Source organism: Boleophthalmus pectinirostris, unplaced genomic scaffold (genome assembly GCF_026225935.1).
Source record: "Boleophthalmus pectinirostris isolate CB_2022bp ecotype Guang Dong unplaced genomic scaffold, ASM2622593v1 HiC_scaffold_19, whole genome shotgun sequence".
NCBI classification, from domain to species: domain Eukaryota; kingdom Metazoa; phylum Chordata; class Actinopteri; order Gobiiformes; family Gobiidae; genus Boleophthalmus; species Boleophthalmus pectinirostris.
In genome coordinates this window covers 30,615,848-30,624,355 of record NW_026571140.1, presented here as the reverse complement: position 1 = coordinate 30,624,355, position 8,508 = coordinate 30,615,848, and the positions used below count along the sequence as shown (strand labels likewise).

Below are 8,508 nucleotides of genomic sequence, written 5' to 3'. Positions count from 1 at the left end.
AATCTGTTTGTACCATTCACTAGCATGCTTAGTAACATTGCCCAGGTTACAGTCCATGGAGGCCGTCTCTCCTCTCCTCACAGTCAGAACATCAGGCCTCTGTGTCACCGTGGTAACAGCACTCACACCTGTAAACAACAACAACAAGACATGAAATAATCAGAGACACAGAGAGTCTCCACATGAGCTGAGGGCCTCCTACATGTGAGAGCAGCGGTCAGGGCGAGCAGGTTCCACAGCATGTTGCCACGGAGATGAGTTTGTACAGCTCAGAGCAAAAGTGGAGCTTCGATACACACACGCTCAGGCTTATAAGGCAGAGGGAGAAGAGGAGAGGGAGGGGCCAGAGCTGCCAGTCAAAAGGACGGGTTATAGATGAGACCAAAGAGAGAGAAAAACTGTCAAATAAGGCTGCACCTGCTATGAACAATGCAGGAGACACAAGCTGCAATATTTTATACTAATACAACATTTTGAATAACGTGGTCAACTAGAGAGACATCCACACAAAATCCAAACATGTCAGTCGATGCAGTGTAGAAGATAGAAGCATGTGGTACTGCTTAGACTTACTTTAAAAATGCATGAATTGTATTTGACTTTAAATAGCAAGAGAGTGTTAACTACATCAAGTTTTACCTGTTAAAATAGGTAATAGAAAACCAAACAACTTTAATATCACCATCTGTCCTATTCTGCCAGTATTAAGGTACACTTTACTAAGTCAAACAGTGGCCAAACACTTGTTACAAAATTGTAAAACGGTTTTGAGGGTCTTTATTGTGCAAAGTTGTTTTTCAATGTTAGTAGTAGTAGTTGTTGTTTATTCAGTCATTTTGCAGCACTACAAAACAAAACAAAACATAGACTACAATCCCATAGATCATGACTGAAAGGGTTTAGGCTGAAGTAAAAAGTACTTATAATGCCTAACCCTATTAAACAATGACAGAATTCCAAGAAAAAAACAGCGAATGAACAGCAAGTTAACATTTACAATTACAATTACAATGTATATATATAAGAGACAAAATATAAATTAAAATGTTCACCTTATTTGTAATGTTTCCTATCAAAATCACATCTGTAGTTGTGTTTTGTTTCTTTCTAAGCATCTCATTTCTTCAGATGTTATAGCTGTTAATTCATTCAAAGTCAGGCTCCTCCCTCAGTTCCTCTGGTTTGGGCCTTATATGAAATCCCCCTCAGCCGCTCCTCTCTTCACTCTCTGAACCTTTCGTCTCTCTGCAGTGAAACCTCATCTCCGTGGCAACATGCTGTGGAACCTGCTCGCCCTGACCGCTGCTCTCACATGTAGGAGGCCCTCAGCTCATGTGGAGACTCTCTGTGTCTCTGATTATTTCATGTCTTGTTGTTGTTGTTGTTTACAGGTGTGAGTGCTGTTACCACGGTGACACAGAGGCCTGATGTTCTGACTGTGAGGAGAGGAGAGACGGCCTCCATGGACTGTAACCTGGGCACAGTCACTGAGCATGCTGCCCGAATGGTACAAACAGATTCCTGAAACAATTCCTGTATATGTCCTTTCGCATGGCTGGGGCTGGACTAAAACTGGTCCAAAATATGGTCCTGGGTTTTCAGCTCCTAAATTCAATTGTACTAGTCAGTCTAAATCAGATTATCGTTTGATCATCAATAATGTGGATGGAGTGGATTCTGCTGTTTATTACTGTTATACATGGGATGATTCTGCTAAAGAGTACGTATCACAGTGATACAGAGTGTGACAAAAACCTATGCACTTCACTTCTGCTTTTACTGCTCTGAGATTTGGAGCTCAAACTCAAACCAGACTAAAAGGTGACTGACAAATCACATTTAAAGTAGAAAAAATACTAAGATTTCAATATTTCCACTGTTGGATCTGTTAGATTTGACTTTCCCTGGGTAATGGGACACATGTGTTGATTGACAGAGTGGAGTGTGAGAGTGGCGTCCTCCTGATGACAGTGAGGAGGTTTTTGTAGCAGCGTGTGCACAGACTGAAGCACTGTGGTATTCGGACAAGGCACCAAGCTCATTGTGAACGGTAAGTGACTGTAACTCATCTTTAAACTCCTTTTAACCACATTAAAGTCAGGAGATATGTATTTATACCTTTTTAATTTATGGAGGTATTTTCCACTTAACTTAAACATTCTCTTTTTGATCACAATCACAATTTTTATTGTTCACATTCAACAAACAAATGTCCATTATTTCTTTGGAGCACAAAATTAAATTTAAAAATATTATGAAACATCAGTCTCCTATAACACTATCACTAATATTTCACTATACTGTTCATATATGCTGCTAATTGTATTGTGTTTTAGTGTTTTGTTTTGGAGATTTTCTCTCTTTAAAGTCATTTATAATGTGTAACATTTATCATAGTTCTGTATATTTGTTGTGTTTTGCTCTTGTAGTGTTGTGTGTGTGTGACCTCCTGTGCTGTTGTGTCCTGCAGATGTGGCCCCTGCTCCTGTCCTGACTGTGCTCCCCCCCTCCCTCACACAGCTCCAGTCCAGCAGAGTCTCTCTGCTCTGTGTGTCTCATCAGAGGGGGCCCTTTGCTCAGGTGACCTGGTTGGTTGATGGGACTCCAGTGAACAGTGGGGTCTGGAGCAGCAGCGCTGTGCAACAACCAGACCAGAGCTTCTACATGAGCAGCTCTCTGTCCATCAACACGACCGACTGGGGCACCCATAAGGTGTACACATGTAGGGTGTCTGTGGGCACCCACAGCTCAGAGAGGCACATCAGCAAATGCCAGTGTGGAGAAAAGTCTGAGTAGTCCCATCAGTGTACTGATTTTGTACTGATAATACAGTTTGTTTCAAAATGCATCCAATAAAATGATAATTTTAAAAATGACTTTTTTGAAGTTTCTACTATTAGTTGTAACATCCAACTTGTCCTCAGACTTAAAATATTATGAAACTGGTTTCATCGTCCTTCATACTTAAGGTAAATTGTCTCATTTTATATAGCGCTTTTCCACCTTCAAGGCATTCAAAGCACTTTACATTAAGGAACACACACATTCATACACCAGTGTATGCAGAGGTGAGATGGGTCAAGTGTCTTGCCCAAGGACACAACAACAATATTTATTTGTGGGAGCTGGAATTGCATCGCCAATCTGTGGGTCAGTGGATCTGACTGCTCAACCGAAGATGTTTATGACGAGAGTGGGATTCAAACCGCCGACCTTCAGATCAGTGGACAAACACTTTACGCTCCTGTCGCCCACTGTTCATGCACCTGCAGCTCCACAGAGGTGACCTGAGTTTTATAATGTGACTCATCAGTAAAACTGAATTTTGTGGGTGAGACCTGCAGAGTGTCAAGAACAAACTGCAGACGTCATTATTCAACACAGCACGGCTACAAAATGACGGGTTTTATCTACAGCATTGAGAGTCCAGAAGTACAGGTGCATTATGGGTGAGAGTAACACTTCATTGATGGTCCATAACCATAATGATCAGTTCTCTCAAATGATTTACATAAAACGTTCCTTTTCAAATCCTGTATTTATTTATAACTCGTGTGAGAGACAGTTTACTCATCAGGTCAGCAGATGTTTCCTCTGTGCAGATTCATTGGTCCAAACTGAAATACTAAACACTGAAAGTAGCCTACACATGTACACTTTTGAAATAATAATTGTGGAAAACAAATGGACCGTTGTTAATTCTTTAATTCATGTTTTTAAAATAACATAATCTAACTTAGATTATGTTATTTTAAAATGCTTATTTTAACAATGTAAACTTATTGTCATAATGAAACATGTGTAAATGTGTACTTGAAATGTTTTGTGTGATTCAAACAAACTAATCTTAGTCATTTTTAAATCTTTCTCAGTTGCTGTTTTCTTTTGAGAGAAAATGTTCTTTATTCTGTCCTGTTTCTATCGACTCTTACTACAGGAAGCACTGACCAATCACAAAGCACCTCTAATCCAGCCTGCTCCTATTTATTCATTGAAAATATAAGTCAACTTTTAGACTGAATTGCATCATACAGCAAAAGTGTTTTATTCTATGTTATTATTTTGGTAACATTTTTACAAAATAATAATACAGGATATTCAGCCCAACCTTGAATGCAACCACTGCAGGAAATGACTGCAAATGCATTAAAACATAGATATTGTTTTTAAAATAGCTAAATATACAGAACTGCCTGTAGGAGCAAGTGGAACAGTAAACATAAGAGAAAAATTATGCACGATTTTTTTTTTTTACAAAGACATTGAAGATTATTTTCTTGAACGTTTTATAAAAACACTGTGGACTTTATTGCCAATATGATCCACACATCTTTGGAGTGTCTTTTGAATGTACCCTACTTTCACCAGTAGAGGGCGCTCGTTTTACTAAAGTGACAGAAAAACTAGAGAGAGAAAAGATCACCACTTTTATATTTCATGAAGAACTTGTCAGACTTTAATATCTTAAACTCTGTCCTTCTCTGTTTATTTATTTATTTATTTATTTACCTTATTTATTTGACTGGCGCATTGCACAATACATTTAAAGCAAAGACCTAATTTATCTACAAGCTCATTTTCATTTACTGAACGATTGTATGTCATAAATCCTTCTATAATTAACAAGGTAGTCAATACAGACGTGGTTGTAATAATATGTTGGGAGGTGGCTGAGTAAGTTCACCATACTTATCATCATCTGTCTCTACTATTACTACTAGAATTACTGTGAGACCGACAGGTGCCTCCTCAAATGGACCAGAGCACAGGGTTCATGCTCAACAGTACACTGACAATGCATGGACATCTTTTCTGTTCAAGTTTTTAAGTTTATTTGATTTGTTTTATGAGTGATTGGCAGAGGTGAAACCTTTTCTGCCCTCCCACTCTCACCTTTGCTCTCTGGTTTTCTTCTGTCAGTCCAAAGCTGGTACACTGTAAGTCCGCAGTAATATAAATAACATCTAGTGGTGATATGTGAGAATACAACAGAGCTGGGTCGGCTAGTCTAATTAGAAATAGGAGCTTTAAATGTAATCAAAGGATATCGGAAAATATGTCACATTTTTGAAGTACCCATTAGTCCAGGCACATTTGACACAAGGACTCACGGTGAATACTTTTGTAATTTGATTTATTGTAAAGGCAGAACGGTACAACATAGACTTTAGCATGTATGAGAGGACACAGAGGGCCAGGTCCTGGGACTACTCAGACTCTTCTCCACACTGGCATTTGCTGATGTGCCTCTCTGAGCTGTGGGTGCCCACAGACACCCTACATGTGTACACCTTATGGGTGCTCCAGTCGGTCGTGTTGATGGACAGAGAGCTGCTCATGTAGAAGCTCTGGTCTGGTTGTTGCACAGCGCTGCTGCTCCAGACCCCACTGTTCACTGGAGTCCCATCAACCAACCAGGTCACCTGAGCAAAGGGCCCCCTCTGATGAGACACACAGAGCAGAGAGACTCTGCTGGACTGGAGCTGTGTGAGGGAGGGGGGGAGCACAGTCAGGACAGGAGCAGGGGCCACATCTGCAGGACACAACAGCACAGGAAGTCACACACACACAACACTACAAGAGCAAAACACAACAAATATACAGAACTATCATGTAAAATTCATTTATAAAACTCAAATAAGTAGGCCTATAATACATAAAATGAACAATATAGGATCAAATAATATTTAAAAAAACATGATGACAATGACGATGATTATTTTGCACAGTTGTGTGCGACTGATGCTTAGTAAATATTATGCTACTTAAACAAATAAATGTTCAAAATAAGCCATGAACAACTAAATGTTGAACGCGAACACTTAAACAGTTATAAGTTGTTTAATTTTTTTTATTTTTTTGTTAAATAAAAAAATTAATTAGTTTAACAAATTGTTTTAATGAATATATTTTAAAACACTTAAAATAAATACTTTTTGCAAAGTGTTTCAGGTAGTATATTGTAGTTGTAGAGAGTAAAAAATACCTCCATAAATTATAAAGATATGTATAAATACATTTCTCCTGACTTTAATGTGGTTAAAAGTAGTTTATGATGATGAGTTACAGTCACTTACCGTTCACAATGAGCTTGGTGCCTTGTCCGAATACCACAGTGCTTCAGTCTGTGCACACGCTGCTACAAAAACCTCCTCACTGTCATCAGGAGGACGCCACTCTCACACTCCACTCTGTCAATCAACACATGTGTCCCATTACCCAGGGAAAGTCAAATCTAACAGATCCAACAGTGGAAATATTGAAATCTTAGCATTTTTTCTACTTTAAATGTGATTTGTCAATCACCTTTTAGTCTGGTTTGAGTTTGAGCTCCAAATCTCAAGCAGTAAAAGCAGAAGTGAAGGGCATAGGTTTTTGTCACACTCTGTATCACTGTGATACGTGCTCTTTAGCAGAATCATCCCATGTGCTACAGTAATAAACAGCAGAATCCACTCCATCCACATTATTGATGATCAAACGATAATCTGATAAAGACTGATGGCTCGGTGTGAATTTAGGAGCTGAAAACCCAGGACCATATTTTGCAGAAAAAGCCCCAGCCATATGTGACAACAGGTATGGGACTTGTTTCAGGAATCTGTTTGTACCATTCCACTAGCATGCTGAGTAACATAGCCCAGGTTACAGTCCATGGAGGCCGTCTCTCCTCTCCTCACAGTCAGAACATCAGGCCTCTGTGTCACCGTGGTAACAGCACTCACACCTGTAAACAACACAACAACAAGACATGAAATAATCAGAGACACAGAGAGTCTCCACATGAGCTGAGGGCCTCCTACATGTGAGAGCAGCGGTCAGGGCGAGCAGGTTCCACAGCATGTTGCCACGGAGATGATGTGTACAGCTCAGAGCAAAAGTGGAGCTTCGATACACACACGCTCAGGCTTATAAGGCAGAGGGAGAAGAGGAGAGGGAGGGGCCAGAGCTGCCAGTCAAAAGGACGGGTTATAGATGAGACCAAAGAGAGAGAAAAACTGTCAAATAAGGCTGCACCTGCTATGAACAATGCAGGAGACACAAGCTGTAATATTTTATACTAATACAACATTTTGAATAACGTGGTCAACTAGAGAGACATCCACACAAAATCCAAACATGTCAGTCGATGCAGTGTAGAAGATAGAAGCATGTGGTACTGCTTAGACTTACTTTAAAAATGCATGAATTGTATTTGACTTTAAATAGCAAGAGAGTGTTAACTACATCAAGTTTTACCTGTTAAAATAGGTAATAGAAAACCAAACAACTTTAATATCACCATCTGTCCTATTCTGCCAGTATTAAGGTACACTTTACTAAGTCAAACAGTGGCCAAACACTTGAGTGACATGCACTCAGTTACAAAATTGTAAAAAGGTTTTGAGGGTCTTTATTGTGCAAAGTTGTTTTTAAATGTTAGTTGTAGTAGTAGTAGTTTATTCGGTCATTTTGCAGCACTACAAAACAAAACAAAACATAGACTACAATCCCATAGATCATGACTGAAAGGGTTTAGGCTGAAGTAAAAAGTACTTATAATGCCTAACCCTATTAAACAATGACAGAATTCCAAGAAAAAAACAGCGAATGAACAGCAAGTTAACATTTACAATTACAATTACAATGTATATATATAAGAGACAAAATATAAATTAAAATGTTCACCTTATTTGTAATGTTTCCTATCAAAATCACATCTGTAGTTGTGTTTTGTTTCTTTCTAAGCATCTCATTTCTTCAGATGTTATAGCTGTTAATTCATTCAAAGTCAGGCTCCTCCCTCAGTTCCTCTGGTTTGGGCCTTATATGAAATCCCCCTCAGCCGCTCCTCTCTTCACTCTCTGAACCTTTCGTCTCTCTGCAGTGAAACCTCATCTCCGTGGCAACATGCTGTGGAACCTGCTCGCCCTGACCGCTGCTCTCACATGTAGGAGGCCCTCAGCTCATGTGGAGACTCTCTGTGTCTCTGATTATTTCATGTCTTGTTGTTGTTGTTGTTTACAGGTGTGAGTGCTGTTACCACGGTGACACAGAGGCCTGATGTTCTGACTGTGAGGAGAGGAGAGACGGCCTCCATGGACTGTAACCTGGGCACAGTCACTGACAAGCTCTGCCAAATGGTACAAACAGATTCCTGGTGCAGCTCCTAAATATGTTCTGAAATTTCGTCATGACTGGAGCAATGTAGAATACGGTCCTGGATTTTCAGCTCCTAAATTCACATCTAATCATCAGTCTAAATCAGATTATCGTTTGATCATTAACAATGTGGATGGAGTGGATTCTGCTGTTTATTACTGTAAAACATGGGATGATTCTGCTAAAGAGTACGTATCACAGTGATACAGAGTGTGACAAAAACCTATGCCCTTCACTTCTGCTTTTACTGCTCTGAGATTTGGACCTCTAACTCAAACCAGACTAAAAGGTGACTGATAAATCACAATGAAAGGATAAAAAATACTAATATTTCAATATTTCCACTGTTGGTTTATGCTTTCCCTG

At 39.4% G+C, this 8,508-nt stretch overlaps 1 protein-coding gene and 1 gene segment (V, D, J or C); one reads left to right on the top strand and one right to left on the bottom strand.

The window, feature by feature from the left end:
- The first annotated feature begins 1,178 nt into the window (after nt 1-1,178).
- LOC110167664 (immunoglobulin lambda-1 light chain-like) lies at nt 1,179-2,876 on the top strand. Of its 2 annotated transcripts, XM_055154264.1 has the most exons (4): nt 1,179-1,314; nt 1,392-1,732; nt 2,010-2,050; nt 2,471-2,876. In XM_055154264.1, the coding sequence occupies exons 2-4, from the start codon at nt 1,494-1,496 to the stop codon at nt 2,794-2,796; spliced, it is 606 nt and encodes a 201-aa protein (XP_055010239.1). In that variant the 5' UTR covers nt 1,179-1,314; nt 1,392-1,493; the 3' UTR covers nt 2,797-2,876. The 2 variants fall into 2 exon arrangements, 1 of the variants encoding a protein (XP_055010239.1); XR_002318996.2 differs by lacking the exon at nt 1,179-1,314 and having other exon boundaries at nt 1,683-1,821; nt 1,937-2,050; nt 2,471-2,610.
- Nucleotides 2,877-5,117: 2,241 nt separating this feature from the next.
- On the bottom strand, nt 5,118-6,948 carry LOC110167222 (Ig kappa-b4 chain C region-like). The segment is given in 4 exon segments: nt 5,118-5,533; nt 6,078-6,118; nt 6,395-6,727; nt 6,804-6,948. Coding segments are annotated over 3 exon segments (540 nt in total).
- Between the last annotated feature and the right edge of the window lie 1,560 nt (nt 6,949-8,508).

Excerpts from the sequence above, each read along its gene's own strand:
- LOC110167664 (XM_055154264.1), top strand. The coding sequence starts at position 1,494 with ATGCTGCCCGAATGGTACAAACAGATTCCTGAAACAATTCCTGTATAT. Across the intron at positions 1,733-2,009 it reads GCTAAAGAGTACGTATCACA|CACTGTGGTATTCGGACAAG; the intron begins GTGATACAGAGT and ends CACAGACTGAAG. Across the intron at positions 2,051-2,470 it reads CACCAAGCTCATTGTGAACG|ATGTGGCCCCTGCTCCTGTC; the intron begins GTAAGTGACTGT and ends TGTGTCCTGCAG.